General features: G+C 32.0%; 2 protein-coding genes across 2 annotated transcripts; both read right to left on the bottom strand.

Moving 5' to 3' along the window:
- Nucleotides 1-2,403: 2,403 nt before the first annotated feature.
- On the bottom strand, nt 2,404-5,793 carry LOC110792920 (galactinol synthase 2-like). The gene is made up of 4 exons (XM_021997741.2): nt 5,332-5,793; nt 4,112-4,435; nt 3,297-3,431; nt 2,404-2,916 (listed from the first exon to the last, which is right to left on the bottom strand). The coding sequence occupies exons 1-4, from the start codon at nt 5,665-5,667 to the stop codon at nt 2,716-2,718; spliced, it is 996 nt and encodes a 331-aa protein (XP_021853433.2). The 5' UTR covers nt 5,668-5,793; the 3' UTR covers nt 2,404-2,715.
- A 12,086-nt stretch (nt 5,794-17,879) lies between these two features.
- Nucleotides 17,880-21,545, bottom strand: LOC110792921 (galactinol synthase 2-like). The gene is made up of 4 exons (XM_021997742.2): nt 21,091-21,545; nt 19,738-20,061; nt 18,491-18,625; nt 17,880-18,385 (listed from the first exon to the last, which is right to left on the bottom strand). Exons 1-4 carry the CDS (start codon nt 21,418-21,420, stop codon nt 18,176-18,178), a joined length of 999 nt encoding a protein of 332 aa, XP_021853434.2. The 5' UTR covers nt 21,421-21,545; the 3' UTR covers nt 17,880-18,175.
- Between the last annotated feature and the right edge of the window lie 558 nt (nt 21,546-22,103).

Raw genomic sequence — 22,103 nt, 5'->3', positions numbered from 1 at the left:
TGAGTCGTTCATTCTTTTTATTTCACACATTGTACTTTTCTGTGTTAAAGTTGTAGTTTCATAGGTTAAAGTTATGAAAATTGTTCTAAAAGTTAAGGCAGTGTTTCATCATCTCAAACCTAAGTTTTAATTTTAATAAGTTAACTTTAACTGCTAAAAGCTTGACTTTTATATTTTTACCTTTCTTCAGCTAATGTGAGTCGTGCATTCTTTTTATTTCACACATTGTACTTTTTTGTGTTAAAGTTGTAGTTTTATAGGTTAAAGTTATGGTAGAGCAATGTGCATTTATGTACATGATGTGGGTTCAAGTCCCATATAGCCTACACATTATTGGGTCGTGTTTTGGTTCGATATAATGAGAAATGACTAACAATATAAAGTCACCCACAAATAGGTTAATGGAAAGTTACCTTGCCGAGATAGCCTCTGATCGGAACTTGACAGTTTCCAAGTTTACTCTATCTGTGCTCATTCCTAACTGCATATGTTGTTATTGACCATGTCCTCAAGCTAGCTTGTATCATGTTATCTAACTGCATATATTGTTTCTGTTCTTTTTGCTTCATATTCCGTTCGTCTTAAAGTAATTATATATTCTCTGTTCTTTCTTTCTATCAGACCAAAGACCATCAGATAATTCTGCTCGTCCAAAGTATCACTCTTTTGCAACATAAGTCAACATTTTATCTACCACAAAAATTATCTGATGGATTGTTTGTTGATCTGTGAGATCAACTGTTTCTCCCAATTTTTGTAGTCCAAGGAAAGAATTTAATCATGTATAATACGTCATGTACATGTATCACTTTCAGTTAGCTCTAGATATTCAACATATGAGTCAGAATTCTCTTGATTATCACATGGCAATCTAAGAATTACAAGAAAAGACATATGTCCATAAAATAAATTGCATTTTGATTTTTAATTGAAAGCAAGTCTTGTATAAGTTCGTGGGATATGATGAGAAATGACTAATAATATAAAGTCGCCCCAAAATAGGTAAAAGTTACCCCAAATGTCGATTTATTTTTCATAATAAAATCAATAGCCTATGTAGGATTTGAACCTACATCTCCGCGCAAGTTGCACGGTGCTCGGCCAGTTGAGCTAATAGGCTTGCACACGTTAAGGAGCAGTGCTGATATCCAAAAGAAACTAGGCTTCTTAGCGCTCTGAAAGTTGAAGAAATAGAACAATAACATAAAAACAAGTAAGAAGACAACCAAAGGAGGACCAAATAGTCTGTCTCTTAGTGCCTAGAAACTCAGTGCCTAGAAACTACTGCTCAGGACTGCATCTCACGCAACCCACATATACTCCCAAAAACAATTATTTTCTAATTTTAACACAAGATGTAACTTCACCCCTTCACCCCCAACATATTACTGAAAATCACTTCACGTTTTACACCTAAGAAACATGATTTAGAGCTGCAATTTACATCAGCAACTGGTCCAAAATTGGCAGCAAAATTGGAGTAAATACCACTATTTCCTGAACTTTTAACTAGCAAAAAATGAATTTATATAATCTAACATACCAATTACAGTTATAACTAGACATAAAGCATATGAACTGACATGATTTGGGGCAGCAAAACACAAGCCAGAAACAGATCAAACTTGCAGAATGAATCGGACAATATAAACTCTAAATCGCAAATTTTAATTAACAGAATAACTCTATAATCTGAACATGCTAATTACCATTATATATAAGCATGATAACATGATAAAATATGGAGCTTTTGTACTGGATTCAACTCCTTTTCTCCAAGATCTTCCACATAAAATGGAACCTAATTACTCAAATAAAAGGAAATAATTTAATCAATGCATTAAAGAAACAAAAATCAAACCTAATTAATCGAATCGTAGATTGGTGCGGTGTTGGCGGTGATTCGAACCTCTATCCAGCATGATTCGATGATCTAGTGGTGATTAGCGACGACGAGTGATTGAATTACATTAATTAGTGTGGACATGTTTCTCATTGCAAATTTGATCTTCATCTTCATATGCGTCTTTCCCCTTTCTCTCTCATCTGGTCTTTTCCTTTTTTTCTTTTTTTTTTTCCTCTCCCCTCTTATTATTTTGCAGGTGAAATGGTTATGCGGCTGTATTGAAAATTTTCGCACGTGTGAAGCTTTTGGTGTACATTAATATTAATGTACACTTGTTGCGCGCAAGACCGATTGAAGCACATATATATTAGTCACCTTTTTTTTTCTTTTTTTAATTGAGGAATACCATGTTGTCCATGTTTAACATGTTTCTTTTAAGAGGTAAAAAAACCTCTTTTTTTAATTTTTTTTTACTCCAATAATTGCATGGTAAAAATGTTAAAAGAGCTGTTACACAAGTAGAAAAACAGTAAAAAAAACAGAAAGATAAAGATTGAGTTTGTAAACATAACTACCTCATTATTCTACAAAAATTGAACAGGACATTAATAAAGATTGCCCGTCCAAAAGTTGTACAATCAATCAATTTAAGAACGAAGCCAATAGTATTATACAATATCAATCTATACTACAGAGTAATAATAGTCTATCAATTACGTCTATCTGTTAAAATATTTCAGATGAGACCGTAATTCTTACTAGTATTATACAATAAAAAAACACAAAAACATAACTCTAATAATCCATATTATATGATACATAATTAATTAGGTTCATAATTATGTAAATGGAGTGATTAATCTCTTTAATTAAGCAGCAGATGGTGCTAACATATAATAATCATTGCTAAATTCAGATAATGCTGCCTTCAAAAGTTGTAGCCTTGCTTCCTCTGGCTTATAATCAAGAGATTCATCATCATAAATCTCCCACCATTTTTTAACTAGTATTTTAATGTCTTCTCTCTCCATGTTTGCTTCCATTCCTGTATACCTCCATGGTTTTGATCCCTGAAATTGATATACTTCGGTTAGACAACTGAAAACATTCTAATCACTAAATAGTTGGATATAACATATGTTCACATTTAGTTGTCAGTTGTCACGTTACTACTACCTCCGTTTCTTAAAGTTTTTTACAGTTACTATTTGTATGGATTGTAATGCAATATTTAATTACTAATTTATCCAATTTCGTATGTGAAAAAAATTATATAAAGTTGATATTCTGAAAATAGATAACGAGCCCAATCTAACAAGATCTTACATGTAACGTTTTGATGTATATAATAATGAGAATTTACGGTCAATATTTTTATACTTTATATACTTTTTCTAAACGTAAAGAACTTTTAGAAACGGAGGTAGTATGAAGTAAAAATTGTACTTACTGCAGCACAATAGTGTACGACTTTTGCCTTGTTAAGCTCGATGTTTTCAGGGTGACGCCATAACATCGCTAAGACGAGGTTGTAAATTGGTGGGATGGGCTTGTAGATGTCCTTGAAGTACATGTTCAAAAAGTCCTGCATATGTAACACAATTAAACTCTTAAATTTTATGTTTTGGGTTAAAGTTCCAAGCTTGCATAAAAAAAAAAAACATTAAAATCTTGATTTAATAATAAAAAAAAAATGCAACATTCACTTACATGTTATAAACTACTCCAAATCGCTATATAACATACTCAGTTTTATTCTATTTTAATTATTACTCTGTACATAGTTAACAATGGGGTGTTTGGTAACTAACTTTTTACTAGATTTTTCATTGGTTTTTGGTTTTTTAGTGGGGTGAAACAACCAACAAATGTGTTTGGTATGTAATTTTTTTCTTTGGCTAAAAAGTCGGCCTTTTGCCAAAAGCTAGTAAGACTATATTTTTATGGTGGATGTCGGTTTTTTTTTTAACTGATTACCTTTTTGACCCTCGTTGCTATCCGTCTTACAAAAATAATAAACCATGCGTTGTATACCAATGTCATTAAAGGCCATTTGTATGAAATAACTAGTAGCCAACAACCAACTTGTCAAGCATATTTTTAGACACTACAAGTCAAACAACCAAAAAATAAAATTAAAAAAATAAAACCCAACACAAACAGACGATCAAACAAGCAAAATGAAACAGTATCAACAGACAACCAATTGCTAAACACCCCAATATTTAAAATATTGCATGTAAATTGGAGGGAGGATTAATTTACCTGTTCAGCAAAAGGGGTGGGTTGGGTGAGTTTGAGGTTGTTGAGAAGATCATGATAAATGGACATTTTGGGCTCAAATACAAACATGCCTGCATTGAAATATAGAGAAGGCCTTGGGCCCAACTGTTCTTCGGCCCATTGGACTTTATTTGGGCTTTGTTGGCAATACCCAATCTGAAATTGAGGAGTGTGGCTCCAAGTCTTCTCACAAAAGCAGTCCATCACAGCATACAAATTTCCATCAGGTAAGTCAAAGAGGTGGTCAATGTTGTCAAATAGTTGGATATCACCATCCAAGTATATCATTTTGCTAAACTCCACAAACTGTCATTTCAAAATTAAAATTCCAAAAGAAATGATATCATCAGAAAATGGAAAATAATAAAATAAATCAGAATAGATACATAGTATAATTTTAAATATTAAGAAAATTACAACACGGATTAGATTAGTTTGTTATTTTTACCTTAAAAAGGTTTTCATATCATATGTGTTTTAATAAGTTTAGATTTATAATTAATTGAAACTCGAGTTGAATTAAACTAAATTGATTGAGACATCCTGTTAAAACTTATAATTGTTTGATGACTAATGATTTTTTTAATCTCAACCTCAATTTGAAAAACATAGTTTTGTCCTGTGCTATGTATGTGTTTATTAATTTAAAATTTTGATTAACTTATCTTTTTATCATTGTATTTAGGAAATGAGGAATGAAAAACAAAAAAAATAGGATGTTTGAGTTTAATGAAATTGGAATTTGAAGGTGAAACAATTAACATTAAGGTGTGAAGGGAAAATAGGAAACAATTTTTATTTTTATTTTTCTAAATGACACATGGAAAAAATTTAGTTAAAATAAGAGACTCTACTGAACTGAAATCAAGGTTAGTCAGCCCAGTTATACATGTCTACACTTGACCCTTTTTTAAACATTTCGTGGCTGATTGTGCTCGACCTTGTGACCTCTAGGCTAAAAAAAGTCACAAGGCGAGTTCTCACGTACTGCACAGACTTATGTTGATCAATGACACGTGGATTTTTGCTTTAAAATATTACTCCATAGAGATAGATAGATGTAAGCTAGCTAAAAGTATTTGACGCATGCATGTTTGGCCTATAGAAGTATAATTACGTGCTCAACGTAACGTACCACTAAATCCAAAAAACAAAAGTAAAAAATGCAAATGTGACGAAAAAAGGCAATTAATTAAAATTACCTCCCAAATCCTTAGCTTGGAGTAGTTAATGACATAATAAGCCATTGCAAACTGAGTCTGGTTTTCCGGTGGATAAACCGGCTCAATTTCACGAACAACACAACCTTGTGACACCAATATGTTACGGTGTTCCTCGGGCACGTCGGGCAAAACCGCCACCACGAGGGGATACCGGCTTTTGGCTTTCCTTAAGCCCTTAGCAAGCCCTACAACTCCCTTGACATAGTCGCCGTCGCCGGCCAAAAATGTCACAAAGGCTCTCATTTGAGTGTGATCTTCCTTACTCGTCATCATCATGGTTTCTAGACTAATATAATTCACTTGTTTTGAAGCCATTTGTATGATCGGTATTATAATTATATGATAGAGGATATTAAGGGTATACTCGTGCGTTACTGGAATGTGAATTGAAGTATGTATTTTGTTGGTGTTCTTTGGAGAGAAATGTGTTTTAAGATGTTGTGTAATGTTTTTGCATGGTTGGGAATTTGTTTATTTATAGGAGTTTTGAAAGGGGTAAAGGAGTAAGTTTACCCTAAATGGCTAAATTAAATTATCTTTCCAATTCCACGTATTTTATGACTTTATCTATCTTTCTTTCTATATTCACACTCAATTAGTCAAACATACATCATCCAATTAGTCAAACATCTTTCATTTGTACAATAAAATTATTACAGAGTATATTGATTAGTAAGGTATTAGCCTGGTGATTAGTTAAGATCAAAGACGTGTTTATAATAGTCACAAGTTTGAATCTCCCTCTATCAATAGTAATGGTCCATTAGTAATTCACATACGTTGTTTTTATGTGCTCGATCATTCGCACAATACAATAAAACTATTATATTGACATTTTTTTTCCTTGCCTATTCTAGAAACACTTTCTTTAAGATAATAAAAAAAAATTGTAGGTTTTGTAACTTTTTACTAACAAAAAGTTCAGGAAAAAGCTTATACTAACGTACATATCATGTTCGATCTTTAGGAAGAGCCGAAGAGGTAAGACTGTAATGGTGTCTTGTGATTTTACAGCAAATAGTTAAACTTGTAGATGTACAATTAGTATTTAGAAATTCTAAGAGGTTACAAGTTATGACAATTTCTTATAAAAGACATTCTGAAAAGTTCTTACTTGTCACACCGTGTATTAATTAAAATAAGATTGAAAATAAAACTAATTGGCTTGCCCATATAATGTCTTTTTAAACCATTTGACATAAAACCTACTCATTATGATTACGTTACATTGTTACTTTAGCTCTTAAATCATTTTCAATTTCATTAAGTCAGATAGGTGATTATTTTCCGTCAAAACAAACAGAGGCCGATAAGACCGATTCTTAAAAGAGCCCTAATAATAGTCAAAGGAAATCGAATTTGTGTTCGTCCAAGATCATGTTATCTTACTTTAGCACTTAATTTTCATTCAATTAATATCTTTCTTGTAAAGTGCCTTATGACGACCTATGAGTGTAGGTGTGGATCACTACCACCTTCTATTCTCCTAGTAACACCTAAAAAGAGGAAGTTTCCTAAAACGGTGTCGCTTTGTCTAATCACATATTCCTATTAGAAATTTTGATTTTGACCGTTAAGTCTCACTGACTCGACTCTTTTTTCTCTGTTGGAATAATGCCTTAAACAGGTCAAGTCCCTTACTGTAACACTTCAACACTGTTATACTTAGTTGTATTCTGTAACCTGTACTCCTCAAGATCAATAAAACTTTCCTCCCCTCTGTTTGTGGACGTAATAACACATTGTTAGTAAACCACGTTAAATCTCTGCATTCTTTATAACATTATTTAATCTTTCTTTGCATCCGTTATAACATTCTCTTTTATAAATCAACATAATTTATTTATTTATTTATTTATTTATTTTGACGGGATAAATCAACATAAATAGAAATTATGATCGTGTACATTTAACATTTGTCCCCTCTAATTAAGGAAATTTATTTATGTATATTTATCAACCGACCACGGCTTCCTCCATTGACGGTCCACCATGCAATTTAGTTATTATTCAATTAATTAATTTAATAATTGACAACTTAAATTCCAACCCACCGGTTGTTTCCTCATTCCATGCAGAAGATTACTACACAGATTAGGCGTTATTAGTTATGACAGTTGATAAAGGCTCAAGTGGGCCCATGTCTTTTTGGATAAAGGGCCCACAAGGAGCAGTTACCTTCGTGTCCAATTCCAGGCCCATATTCTCACCACGTTGCATGATTTTACCATCTTAAGTTATGTTTTAGTTGGCCCAAATTTGGGGATAATGACCAAGACTCCATTTCTTGGTGTGAATATTTTTTGGATAATGTTATAAATCGACCGACCTTATTGTATAAACGACAAAAAAGATTCATATTTAAATGGTTACAAATTTACAATGGAGTTGGTATTTTGTTGTTTTCAACCCAACAATATAAATTAAGGAAGCAAAGGGGTTTTTTTTTAAGACAAAAAGGTTATTTTGATGTACTACTTCCGTTTTATATAGATCTTTACGTTTATTATTTGTATAAGTATTAACATAAAAAATGATAACGTTAGTTGAATATAATTAAATATAAATAAAGTAAGAGAAATGTGAAAAAGGTGGGTGAGTGTAAGAAAAAATTGAACAGAAAGTGAATAAAAAATTGTGAATATTATTTGGTGCAAAAAGAGTAAGGTTGTAAATTTTCCTGTTAAAAAATAGAATAAAACAAAGTACAAATAACATTATGAAATATATTAAAATAGAAAAAGTAAAATTCATTTTGAAACGGAGGTAGTAATTGGTAGGGATACGTGCACCTCTAACTCTCTAAGGACAAGGGAGTATATAGTTCTTTTTATACCTGTACTTTTGAACAAACATCTTTTATAGGTTAGTCATTCCAACTAACCACTTTCAAGTATTATGTAGTTGATGGTGCTCGACCCTGTGACCTTCAGGGTCGAGCCAGCTACTCTCAAGTATTTCGTATCTGATTCATAGGCTAGTCAGCCCAACTACGCAGGTCTACGTAAACTACGCTTGAACTACTTTTAAGCATTTCTTAGTTGATGGAGTTCGACCTTATGACCTAGTCACCAACTTCACTCCTTTATTGACCTTAGTATTTCCACTTTTAGGTCCTTATATACGGAGTAAATCACTAAAAAATCGTATTATATACTCAATACATAAGGTGTACTTTTAATGCCGATGAGGACTATGCCCTGTTCGGGAAAACTAGCGGTAGCGGGTAGCTTTAGTGGTTGAGTAACGGGTAGCGGTTGGCGTAGCGAGTGGCGGTCAAGAGTAGCGGGTAGCTGTCAAGGTAGCGGTTTATAATATGAGTGTTTGGCAAAACTATCGGTTGAAATTGTAAAATATTATAAAGATTATTAATTTAAATCAAATAATAACCATTTTAACGGAAAAATGATCATATTCAATACGACATTTAACAATAAATAATAACTACAAAATATTAAAACGGTATGAAAAAAAATTATACTTATACACATAAAATAATACATTGCTCCCTGGGGAAAAAAATAAATAGACCACATTGTTCTTCTTATTATAAATAATGTTAAATTAAAATATCTTATTACAATGACTAAATGCGCCGTCTTTCATTCCTCGATTTCCATAAAGCATTAGCTATACGGTCACGAATAGCCTTCATTTCAGTACAACTCTCCTCTCCATTTTCACCACGTGAAGTAACACGAGCATCGGGTAGCTCAAATGAAGGTATGAAATTAGGATACTCTTCTAACACTCGAAAGAGAGGATCATCTGGGGAATTTATTCTAATATAGTTATGGAGTGAAAATGTAGCAACTATAATATGTATTTGTTTCTCGATGCTATATTGTGGCATTTTGGTTAATATCTTCCACCTTTGCTTCAAAACTCCAAAACATCTCTCTATGCAACTTCGAAGAGATGAGTGCCAACGGTTAAAAGTTTCACGGTCACGAATAGCCTTCATTTCAGTACAACTCTCCTCTCCATTTTCACCACGTGAAGTAACACGAACATTGGGTAGCTCAAATGAAGGTATGAAATTAGGATACTCTTCTAACACTCGAAAGAGAGGATCATCTGGGGAATTTATTCTAATATAGTTATGGAGTGAAAATGTAGCAACTATAATATGTATTTGTTTCTCGATGCTATATTGTGGCATTTTGGTTAATATCTTCCACCTTTGCTTCAAAACTCCAAAACATCTCTCTATGCAACTTCGAAGAGATGAGTGCCAACGGTTAAAGGTTTCACGATCATTCTTTGGAGGAACGTATTCAAATTGTGACTTATGATAACCTTTTCGATCTGGATACCTTTTATCTGCCAAATAATACTTACCTAATATATAAAATATAAAATCAAACAATATATAATGTCAAATATATTATCATAGAATACATATATAAATGTCTAAACTATTATTTTTATATACTTCTCTACAAATTAAAAGTAATATACATGTACCTTCTAGCGCTTTAGGAAACTTAAATGATGGAGATTGAATAGCTGTTCATATATTATGATATGAATATACCACACAAATTCAAACCCCTGCTTTTTCCAGCATGACAACCTTATGGGAGCTTCCTCCTATCTGGAAGACAGCTATCTTGAAGACCTTATTAAGCACTCCAATTGGGCTTGCTTCCCAAAGATCCTTAGCTTTCTCCCAGGAGTACTTTATTTGGGCTGCTAAGTAGAAGTAGAAGCTACCCTCGACTGGAGATTCGTACGCACCTCGATTGGGCCTGCTTGAGCAGCAGCTGCACGGCAGTAACTGATTCCCCATGAGTATCATGCGCAGAAGATTCCCAATCCGCTGACACAAACGTGAAAAACATATCGAAGTCACACACGGCTAAAACATTAAAAGTAGGGATTCCTTTCCGTCCCTTATAAGACATTTGTAGGGCTTCTGGTATGCACGCTTCTATATGTGTACCATACTACCATCAATACATCAAATTGATTCCTGAAATATATATCGCGAAACCTTTAACCGTTAGCACTTTCATTAATTTCACTAACCATAGTTGAGATACTTTTGTTTAAATAATTTCATTAATTTCACTAATTAGATTTTTATACATTAGGGTCGCGTACAATGTTCGGTAATGGTGCTTCGGGTGGCGATGATGTCGTCGAGGAATGAGTGATTTCCCATATCTTCCCCCCATTTTGTGAAGCGTGCTTGTTATGTTGTATGTGTAGACTAAATCATTTGCGATATACTCCAATATGTTCAATGGTCATGGGCGCCTTTTGCAAGTAAATATTGAAGAATGTTGCATTACTTCAAAAATTTGTAGTTGTTTGTATTAAAAGTTAACTAGTAATTTGACCCGTGCAATGCACGAATGCATTTTATAAAGTGGTAGATCAAACAACCTACATTGCTCGACACAACTCTTAGGTATTATGAAAATTTATAATTATTTATGTAAATTCGTGAATTTTTGTTTATTGTAAGATATACATAAATAAATAACATTTAATTTTATTAATAGTAAATTAATCTAAATAATATGCAGAAGGGACAATCAACCACAATGATAATGTAACATGCAATATAATGTCAATAGCTAGCCAAACAAATTATTAATAGCAAAACAAATGATTAAAATAATCATAACAAACATTGACGAAAATTGAAACTTGGCCATAGAAAATGGGACAATGATAGAGTAATCCTAAGGGTTGGTAACCCTTTCAATATTGAATTTTGATTGGTTACAAATGCATTGAAACTTTACATTCAACACTCTCTCTCTTCAATTAATTATGCTTATATATTATTTTATGTTATTGTATCTTAGGGGTTGCCAACTCTTAGGGTCAACCAAACATTTTCCTAGAAAATGAGGATAGACGCGACACATAAAATAAAATACACATACACACATTACCTCGGGAAATTGAATGATGATATAACATTTTTTTTGGTGCACATGATGATAATATAGAGTTCATTGTATAAGTAACATAATGAAATGGTTGGTAGTTAATTTTATTTATAATAACTCATGGAAGATGAGATGTTTGATGACTTATTTTGATTAGATGTTTAGTTTTCTCATAACTTTTTGTAGTTAAGAATTTAAATGACTATTACTTAAATTATAAGAAATAAGTACTAATGTTTAATGTTTACTAATTATTATTGTTATGGAATATTAGTTAATTAGCTTATTAAGTTTTGATTATTTTCATTATTTGTATGTTTTTATTACGCGTCTTTTGAGTTGTTTATTCTTTATTTTTATATGAGTGTCTTTTGAGTTTTATCTATTTAATTTAATTATAAAAAATGGGGGGAAAAGATAATTTAATGGGTGATAACACATGTTATATTGTCATTTATTACCTCTGTTTCAAAATGTTCTTTACGGTTACTATTTGCACAAAAATTAAAGCAAAGTAGAAAAAGTGTGTACAAAGGTGGGTGAATATAATAAAATATAGATACAGTATGGTCGATGAGTAAAAAAAGTGGGTTGGTGTAAGAAAAAAATAAATAAAGTAAGAAAAAGTAAGTGGTAATTGAAAATGTTGTGGGGTAAGAGGGGTAAGATAGTACATTTTCATGTCAAAAAATAGAACAAAGTAAAGTGTAAAAACTTTATAAAACGGACTAAAAAGGAAAGTGTAAAGGTTATTTTGAAACAGAGGTAGTTATGAGAAGTAGTTTTTAAATGCTATGTATAGATGTGTCTTTTGAGTTGTTTATTCTTTATTCTTTATATGATTGTCTTTTGAGTTTTCTATTTTAATTACAAAAAATGGAGGGAAAAGGTAGATTAATGGGGGTGATAACACATGTCATATTGTCACCTATGGTTATAGTTTTTAAATACTAGGTATAGATTTATGAGTTTGAAACCTCATATTCTTAGGAAACTAATTAACATTGTAGAGTTGGTGGGAAACTCATCATATGATTTGGAGGTCATACTGTCAAGCCTTATAAATTGCGTTTATGTTTGGGAGAAGCTCAAGCGTTTACTTACATAGATTAACATGAGATAGGTGTTGGTTCAGTAGGATCATTTGTCTTATATACATAAAAAAAAAAATTGTTCCTTGAAAATACCCATACAATCAGCATGCTAATGTGCCACCGAATTATCAATGGTACCTAAATTCGACATTTAAGGTTGTGTATTGCTTATTATATGCAAATTCAACTTTCTAGCATTTACAATGTACTCCCTCCGTCCCTAGAAGATTTCCCCATATACCATAAACGGACGTCCCTATTTGTTTGCCTCATACCTTATTTGGTGTGTGGTACTCACATTTCTCTCATCTCACACTATTATTTAATTCAACTAAAAGACAAATTATCTACCACATTTTCTCAAAAACTGTCAATTCTTGTATTTAAGTTACATTTTTACAAGATAATTTTGTATATCTTGGGGGACCGTGCGCTATAGTTATGAAGAAAAATTAAAAAACGTATATAAAGTGGGCTAAACACAATCGCACAAAAACTCTTCAAAACGTATAATAACTCTTTAAAACACATAGTTACTGTAATACGCATATAGTTACTATTTAAAATTACAAAATAGTTGTTACGTGACAATCACACATGTTGCCCAACCAAATTACTGCATTGTTCTGGTCCACGCTAAATTAGTGTGGACCAGGTTTATATTAGTGTTTATATACCTTTTTTATTCCATATGTTTTATTTGATGAAATATGCTTCAGTTCATCCATGTGCAGTGTCGTGTTTTGTGTAAGGGTGAAAAAGATTAATGGGATAGAGAGACATATGACAGAAGTGTAAAATAAAGTGTGAAGATGGCAGCGTCTGAAATTAATTCAGTTATTTTTATCCAACTTGGTGGTGCATCATGAGCAAATCAGAGAACTATAGACTTCAACGAAATATGGTGGCAACCCCTTTATTTTAGATGAAAATGTTTGATTAGTTCTCAAAAAAATTATGTGATATTTTAGTTAAATTGTAATTTTTCTAACAGAAACAATTGCAACATTGTACATACTCTTAATTTTATATCTCAATGAAATTTCCTGTTATTTTTCAATAATTAGATTTGCATAATGTATATAAATAAATAAATATATAAAACATATAATATTATACATTTTTTTTAACATGGTCGTTGCATTAGGTTAAAGCCGTTGCAATATCACTAAAAATTGTTACAACAATTTCTGTTGCATTAGTTATATAGTGAATGCAACGGTAAGAGGATAGCCGTTGCATTAAGTTTTAATACCGTCGCATTAGGTCTTATTCAATGCCACCAGATGCAACGGTAGAGAGTCGTTGCATTAGATCGATCTAATGCAACAGATTTTCTGGCCAAGTGGATTTAGGCGTTGTATTAGCCCTGAAATGTAGTTGTGTGCCAATGTACACATATCTCATCGAGATGGTCGAGGACCTCATCAGTCATCACCATAAGGATAGTGGTGTTGGAATCTGCAATTTGTGAACAAAAGCATTCGAATGCGTCTCATTCAACTTAAATTTTAATATAATCTTCTTCGTAATACCCCACTTGCATGTATTCTTACAGTCTTCCATCTCATCATCTTCATCTAAATTATAATTCTATCGGATCAGATCAAGGGTATTGGCGTTGTTTGAGGATTATGTTTCTTGGTTGCTTGCCATAGTCTCAGGGTAGATTGTTAGCTGTCCTCTAAGTATATGAAACACGAATAGAAACCATTATGCAGATGAAGCTATGCACCTACCTTATAGTGACTTCATCTCTTTCTGTTTTGAAATTCTGTTTTTAAAGTATTACTGGTTTTTCTTCTCTGGTCATGTTTAAGGTTAATCATCTTTCTGTATTGTCATGTACTTCTGATATTCTTTTCTGTAGCCACAGGCTTGCGGTTGTCCAGTTAACACATTTTTTCTGATGATAACTGAGATGTTCATAGCATATTTCAATTTAGTAATCTGGCTACATGTTGAAAAGTATTGTGTTGCTTCCATCTCATCATCTTCATCTAAATTATAATTCTATCGGATCAGATCAAGGTTATTGGTGTTGTTTGAGGATTATGTTTCTTGGTTGTTTGCCATAGTAATTATTAGGGGTTGTGAATGAACTACGGAAAGGAGATTAAAGAGTTAGAGATTGAGAAAGGATAAATAATAGAAGGAAAATATATGACAAGAAAGTTAGTAAAAATGGACACACAATTCAACATGGGAAAAATCCTCTAAGTAGAGGAAAAATCCAAAATCCACTATTTATGAAAATATTTACGTATTTCTTTTCAGGTGTCCTATTTTATTTTTTACATTTCCTTTTATATTGTCATATAAGTATCTCAATATTCTATCAAAATTTACAAAACATTATAAATAAACGTAATTTGCCTTATTTAAATATAAAAGATTGAGAAATCGAAGTAGGAGAGTACAAAAACCCCTATATCATTAGGGAATTATACAATTACAACAAGTATAGTAGATATTGTACAAAGAGGGTTTATGGAGAAAAGCTTAAAATATATGGCTTCTTGTAGTTGTATTCATGTTTATATCTCCAATGGATGAACAACTCCATATTTATAGGAGATTATGGCGGTGGAAAACATTTCAGTAGATCTTCTAGAATGCAATTATGCTTTATGTTTGCCGACATTGATTAGGTCCTTCTAGTTAGTTTGAAGTTACACAAAATTTGTGGAATTATGTCTCTTTCCCATTACCATTCAATGAAAGCCAATTAACTTACAATTCTTGACTCTCATTCATGAATTGGAATATTTTTAGGGTTTCAATAATTGGGAAGGAGAATTGGGTTTTATACAGGTTTAGGGTTTATCATCAGCTCGTCGACCAGAACAATTCGTGCGCAGATTGCGAATGGCTCTACTTGGAAAGACGTGAAATCATCGAAAATCACTGCCCGCGTCAAGCTAGAAGCGGTAGAGTATGAGATGTGCTTTAGGATGCAAAATAGTAATTGTTTTGATTGTTACAGTTATGTATTTTCTTTGAATCTGTGTTATGCAGATTTATTTTATCATTAAAGATGTCGTATGGCTGATTATTAATGATATTGTTTTTCCCCGTCAAAAAAAACTTACAAGATCAACTAAAAGATTCCATGTAAAAGAAATACCCCGTTCCGGTTTATTTATTTACACTTTTTGTTTCTAGTATTTCATTTTAATCTTTATACTTAATTTTTTTATATATGTGTTTTAGTATAAAAGTCCCTAATATTCTGTCAAAACTCATATCAAATGATTATTTCAATCAATTAAATTCATTGGGTTATTTTAACTATCAAATCTTTCACACCAATGAAATACTTCATCCGTCTCTTTTTGTTCTTTACATTTAGTATTTTGCACGCGTTTTAACAACTTATTAATGTACAATGAGATTCCTCTATTTATTTATTTTTAAACAAGATAAAATTACGTTTATTTATAATATTTTCACTTTTATCAAACTTATGATATTGGAAAAATGAGAAGAAAAAAAAATTAATGTCTCAAAGGAAGAGTGTAAGAGATTAAATTACTCAATGAATTTAATTGATTAAAATAATTACAGGACACAAATTTTGATAGAATGTTAAAGCATTTATTTGATAATATAAAAGGTAATATAAAAAACATTTGGAACATCCAAAAAAGGAAAACGTAAAGAACTAAAAGAGACGGATGGAGTATTAAATCTTTCTCATTTTTTCAATGTCAATTTTTTTTATAAAAGTGAAAATTTACACTCTCTATTCCTTTTTATTTTTTACGTTTGGTATCATGCACACGATTTAATAAATTATTAATGTACATGGATGAAATTTCTCTTTTTGTTTACTTAAATAGCCATTTATTAATAATATTTTTAGTTTTATAAAAAATCTAACATTGAAAAAAGGAGAAATATTAAACGTTCAAACGAGAAAGTGTAAGAGATTTAATCATTAAAATGTCCCAATGAATTAATTCTTTAAAATAATCATTTGACATGATTTTTAACGGAATATTAGGGACTTTTATGCTACAATACAAAAGGAAATATTCGAAGGGTAAAGATTAAAATGGGACACTAGAAACGGAAAGCGTAAAGAATAAATTGGGACGAAGGGAGTATTAATAAATTTAATTTGCATGGTTAAAATTAAATAAAAGAGAGAATCTTCATCCGCATTAATTATTTGTTAAATCGCGTGTGTAACGCCAAACGTAATTTGCGACATAATGTCTTATATGAGACCAGCTACACCATCAACTTGATGGTGTGGCACGTTCACACTTATAAATAAGTCAAGTGCGTTGGTTAACGGAACCTAAAAGTAACATCAACATGGAAAATAAGTAACACCAGTCTATACAAGGAAACTCTAAAATTAAATTGAAGCACCTACAATAAAACAAGAAAAGTAATAGCGAATATAATGTATAAGTAACATCAGCATAGAAAATCAAGTAATACATGACTATACAAGAAACCTCTAACATGAAATTCAAGAAACTGCAATAAAACAAGAAAAGTAACAACGGATACAATGTATAAGTAACACTAGCATAAAAAAATCAAGTAACACCGGTCTACACAAGGAACCTTAACACGAAATTCAAGAAACTGCAATAAACCACGAAAAGTAGCACAAAATACAATGTATAAGTAATACCGGCATAAAAAGTCAAGTAACACTAGTCTAGACAAGGAACATATAACACGAAATTCAAGAAATGGTAATAAAACAAGAAAAGTAACAACGAATATATGTATAAGTAACACCAGTATAGAAAGTCAAGTAACACCTGTCTATACAAGGAACATCTAACACGAAATTCAAGAAACTACAATGAAACAAGAAAATTAATAGCGAATACAATGTATAAGTAACACCAGCATAGAAAGTCAAGTAATACCAGTCTCTACAATGAACCTCTAACACGAAATTCAAGAAACTGCAATAAAACAATAAAAGTAACAGCGAATACATATATAAGTAACACCAGTGTAGAAAGTCAAGTAACACCATTAATAACCTTCTGCATAGTACTTCCTCTGTATTTATTTAAGGGATACACTTGCCTTTTCCGGCCGTATTTAATTAAGAGATACACTTGTCATTTTTAGTAATTTATCAACCCCACCATCTAATTAAATAATATATCTACAGTTCTACACCCTACCCTCACCCCCCACTCCCTAAAATGATATGATCCCCACTTGTTTTTCTTTTTTAAATATCTACTCAACCCCACTTGTTTTATTACTTTATTTCATTCAATTCTTTTTTCTTAATACAAGTGCCCGACTAAGTTTATCTCTTAAATAAATACGGAGGGAGTAGTTGCGAGCAAGGAAATTGCACGCGCGCGTCACACCATCAAGTTGATGGTGTGGCTGATCACACAGGAGACGTGCTGAAATAAAAAATAGAATCTTCATCCGCATTAATTATTTGTTAAATCACGTATAACACCAAACGTAAAGAATAAAAAAGACGAAAAATACCCAAAAAATAAAAATAAAACCTTAACCGTAGAAATATTTATTTATATATTTTTCTAATTTCCCTTTCATTTCATAAAAGTTTTATACACATTGTACCCCAAATTTTACAAACAGAAAAGACAAGAACCTTAAAAATTACATATATATCCTTCAGAACAATCACAACTCTCCTAAACTAAGTCTCTATATATTCTTCCCCTTGTTTCTAAATCCAAAAGGAAATTCTTCCTTTTTAATTATTTTTTAAACAAATTGAACAAAATCAAAACAAGAAAACAATTCTCACAAAAAAAATGCTCTATATATCAATATATACACTAGAAAATAAATCCAACTCTAAGCAGTAGACGGGGCGGTAACATAACGAACAACACCAGCCTCCGTGACTGCCGCCTTATAAGACGAGAACTTCTCCCGATTCTCAACTTCCGACTTGTAATCAAGTGATTCGTCGTCGTATATGTCAAACCACTTCTTCACTAGCATTTTTATGTCTTTTCTATCCATGTTCTCTTCTTTTCCTGTATACCTCCAAGGCTTTGAACCCTATATGTTTAATTAGAGTAACTTAATTTACATTAATATCTATGAAACAAAATAAAAAGACAGAAATAAATTAAAAATGAAGGGTAAGATAGGGATTTCACGTACATTTGCACAATAGTGAACAACTTTCACTTCTTTAAGGTTAACGTTCTCTGGATGGCGCCATAACATGGCCAACACTAGGTTGTAATTTAGTGGGATGGGCTTGTAGATATCCTTGAAGTACATGTTCAAGAAATCCTACATACACAAGATCACCGTAATAAGTTAATTTTACTACTCTACCTCAAATTAATTAAAATTCGAAATATATAATCTTACAAAACACAAATAATTAAGTTCATATTGTAATCACCTTATTTTCATTTATTTTTAAAGCAAATTACCTCAAAAAGGATAGATGATAGATGGCATCCACTCTCTTTCAATTTGCAACTAAAACAAGTCATAATAAATCACCAATATGATCTTCATTAACTGTCTTTTTTATAAGGTTACCTCAAAAATCATAATTTGTTAACAAAACCAAAGCTCTGCACCATTCGACTTATTTTGGCTGAATTTAACTGAACTTATTTGAAATAACTTATTTTTGACATAAATAAACTTATTTATGTGTTAATATGTTCAGAAAATAAATTTATTTTTTCTGAACTTCACTGAACTTATCTTTTCTAGAATCAAGTCAAGATACAAAACCCAAGTTTCAGTGAGACAAAAAAAAATACTAATTTGGGCCTTTATGTCATCAACATAGGATGGTCCAAATGAATTCCATATCATCAATGATATTTTCGTAGTTTTGAATTAGAATTTAATCGTTTACTTTGAAAACTAAATAAAATCGTTCAAAAAGTAAATGAAATTTCTGCAAAAGAACCGGTTCTTAAAGTTACATAATTACTAAAATGCAACAATGATCCGATCACAATGATCTAAAACCCAAATTGGTTCTATTTTCTCATCTTAGATACGGTTCTCACATGATTTTGAATCTAAATAATATATGCCCCCTAGTTAAATAATTTGTACGATTTAATTAGGTTATACTCCTCTATCCCAAAATACTCGCACCGTTTTGATTGAACATGCTTGCTAATGAAATTTTTTGACCACCAATATCTTTAACTACATATTATAAAACGTATAAAATATTAATATTTTGAAAATATATATTAAGATGAAGCCAAAAATATATAATAATCTAACATTTATTTTCATACTAGAAATAAAATAGGGTCAAAGTGAATCATGTAAATAGTGTAAAAAGTCAAAACGGTACGAGTATTCCGTGACAAACACTCTTATAAAAATAAACATTTATGAAAAAAAATATTTAATAAAAAATGTACCTGCTCAGCAAAAGGAGTAGGAGAGGTGAGTCGGACAGTCTTGAGGAGATCATGGTAAGTAGAGATACTGGGCTCAAAAACGAACATACCAGCATTAAAGTAAAGTGCAGGCTTTGGGCCCAATTCCTTTTCGGCCCAACAGACTCTATTTGGGCTTTGTTGACAATATCCAATCTTGTATTGAGGAGTATGACTCCATGTCTTTTCGCAAAAGCAGTCCATAACAGCGTAGAAATAGCCGTTGGGGAGGTCGAACAAGTGGTCTATGTTATCGTACACTTGAATATCCCCGTCTAAGTATATCATCTTAGTGTACTCCACAAACTACACACAAAAAAAAATTGTTTTGATTAGCTATAATGTTACAATTACCATATTATTCGATATTTGTTATCGAATTTTTGGCTTTTTAACGTGGTCAATCCGCTACCATTATGTTAACATCTAGCAGTCGAAGATAGTTATGCAAGATAATTCGCATATAAATATCATCAACGACATTAAAAATCTTCTTAAACATTTCAATTCGGCTCATACTTAACACTTCTATATAGAAGTTAATAATTCGGCAGATTAGATAACAAATGCAGTTACATAGGTCCTCTTATAAGAGATTAGATGTGTATTCAACTTTGTAATAATCAACTTTTACTTTCATTTCTGAACAATAATTATTCATATGTTACCCTAGCTAGTCGCGAGGAGGGTCACATATTGTATCTTTTCCTAATTTATCTCACACGTACCCAACAACAAAAAATTGTACTACGTACATAATAAAGGGGCATCAAAAGGTTGGACCGATCTTTTGGTCTCATGTAAACAAAAAATATATAAGTAATTAAATAATTCCTCTGTTTTTTTTTCCATATTATTTTTCTCGCAACAAACTAGCAAAGTAAAAAATTGATATTTAAAAATATAAAATAAAACGAATGTAACAAAATCTTACAAAGTGTATGACAATGTTTAATGTTAAGTAAAAATCACACACTATAGTTAAAGTAGAATTGATGAATTGTAAAAGTTCAACAGGTGCGAATATTAAAAAACGATAATTATGAGGACATAAGAGCTATCTCCATGACAAACTAATTTGACAATTAGCTTGTTATGTCACGTAAAATTTTAAGTTACTTTATTTTTTAGCTAATGTATGCTTCGATCGCTAGCAACTTAACTTAGCTTATTATTTAAATTGATCTCAGTTATCAATAAATTATTTGACAATTTTTAGGAGCTAGTTATCAAACAAATTAAGCTATTAATTCAAAACTTTTATAAATTTAAAGGTAATCCCTATCTACAATCATTGGAGATGCACTAACTTAAAAACAATAGGATGTTGATTACCTCCCAAATGCGAAGCTTAGAGTAATTAATGATATAATAAGCCATAGCAAACTGAGTCTGATTTTCAGGCGGGTAAACGGGTTCAATCTCTCGAACGATACACCCTTGAGAAACCAATATCCTTCGGTGCTCCTCGGGCACGTCGGGTAGCACCGCAACCACCAACGGGTAAGCTGATTGGGCCTTCCTTAAACCCTTAGCAAGCCCAACAACGCCCTTTACGTAGTCTCCATTGCCCGCCAAAAAGGTTACATAGGCCCGACCCATATGCTTTCCTAATGGTGTCAAAGTTGGCTTCGTGGTCGCGGTTTCAAAGCTTGGTGGTGCCATTTTTTTTTTTGTTGAATATAGGGGAAGGAAAAGAAATGTGCGAGTTTTGTTGATTTTGGAGTGGGATTTTGTTTTATTTTTGGTAGGACGAAAGAGTTTGATTTTGTGTTACTTATATGTTGAAAGAGTAGGCTTTAAGGGGTATATATAGAGTGTGGGGAGAATCTCTTACCTGGCTGTTCAAGTGTATATTTAGAGTCAAAACAGGTCAGGTCGGGTGCAGGTCGGCTGGTCGGGTCATCTCATGATCAGATCGGGTCGTATCGGGTCACGTTATCATTCGGGTGTAGGCCAGGTTCGATCGGGTTGATTTTTCGGTGAGACATGTCGGGCTTTTTCCCATTTCAGGTACAAGTCAGGTACGGTCGAGTTATGTTTGGTCGTGTTCAATTTCGGGTTTGGGTCTTATATAGTTGGGTTTGAATCGTATTTGTAGCAGTTAATCTCGGGTTTGGGGTCAAGTTCGGATCGGATAATTTTTGGGTTTAAAATTTAGGTCGAGTTTAAAATTTATGTCGAGTTAGTTCTCGGACACGAGTTATGATCGAGTCAATAACTGATTTGGTAATCTCAAAATATTCAAGAGTCAAATATTTACTCCACATGCCGAGCCACTAATAGGTTATGTAGTAAATCGGGTTAATGTCATTGTTGGGTGGTGTACCGAATCGGATTCGAGTCAT

Source organism: Spinacia oleracea, chromosome 4 (assembly GCF_020520425.1).
Source record: "Spinacia oleracea cultivar Varoflay chromosome 4, BTI_SOV_V1, whole genome shotgun sequence".
NCBI classification, from domain to species: domain Eukaryota; kingdom Viridiplantae; phylum Streptophyta; class Magnoliopsida; order Caryophyllales; family Amaranthaceae; genus Spinacia; species Spinacia oleracea.
This window is presented reverse-complemented; position numbering and strand designations above follow the sequence as displayed.

Coding starts and splice junctions, on each gene's coding strand:
- LOC110792921 (XM_021997742.2), bottom strand. CDS start 21,420: ATGGCACCACCAAGCTTTGAAACCGCGACCACGAAGCCAACTTTGACA. Junction 20,062..21,090: donor CTAAGCTTCGCATTTGGGAG/GTAATCAACATC, acceptor TTTTGTGTGTAG/TTTGTGGAGTACACTAAGAT. Junction 18,626..19,737: donor CTACTCCTTTTGCTGAGCAG/GTACATTTTTTA, acceptor TTGTGTATGTAG/GATTTCTTGAACATGTACTT.
- LOC110792920 (XM_021997741.2), bottom strand. CDS start 5,667: ATGGCTTCAAAACAAGTGAATTATATTAGTCTAGAAACCATGATGATG. Junction 4,436..5,331: donor CCAAGCTAAGGATTTGGGAG/GTAATTTTAATT, acceptor TTGAAATGACAG/TTTGTGGAGTTTAGCAAAAT. Junction 2,917..3,296: donor TCGTACACTATTGTGCTGCA/GTAAGTACAATT, acceptor TATCAATTTCAG/GGATCAAAACCATGGAGGTA.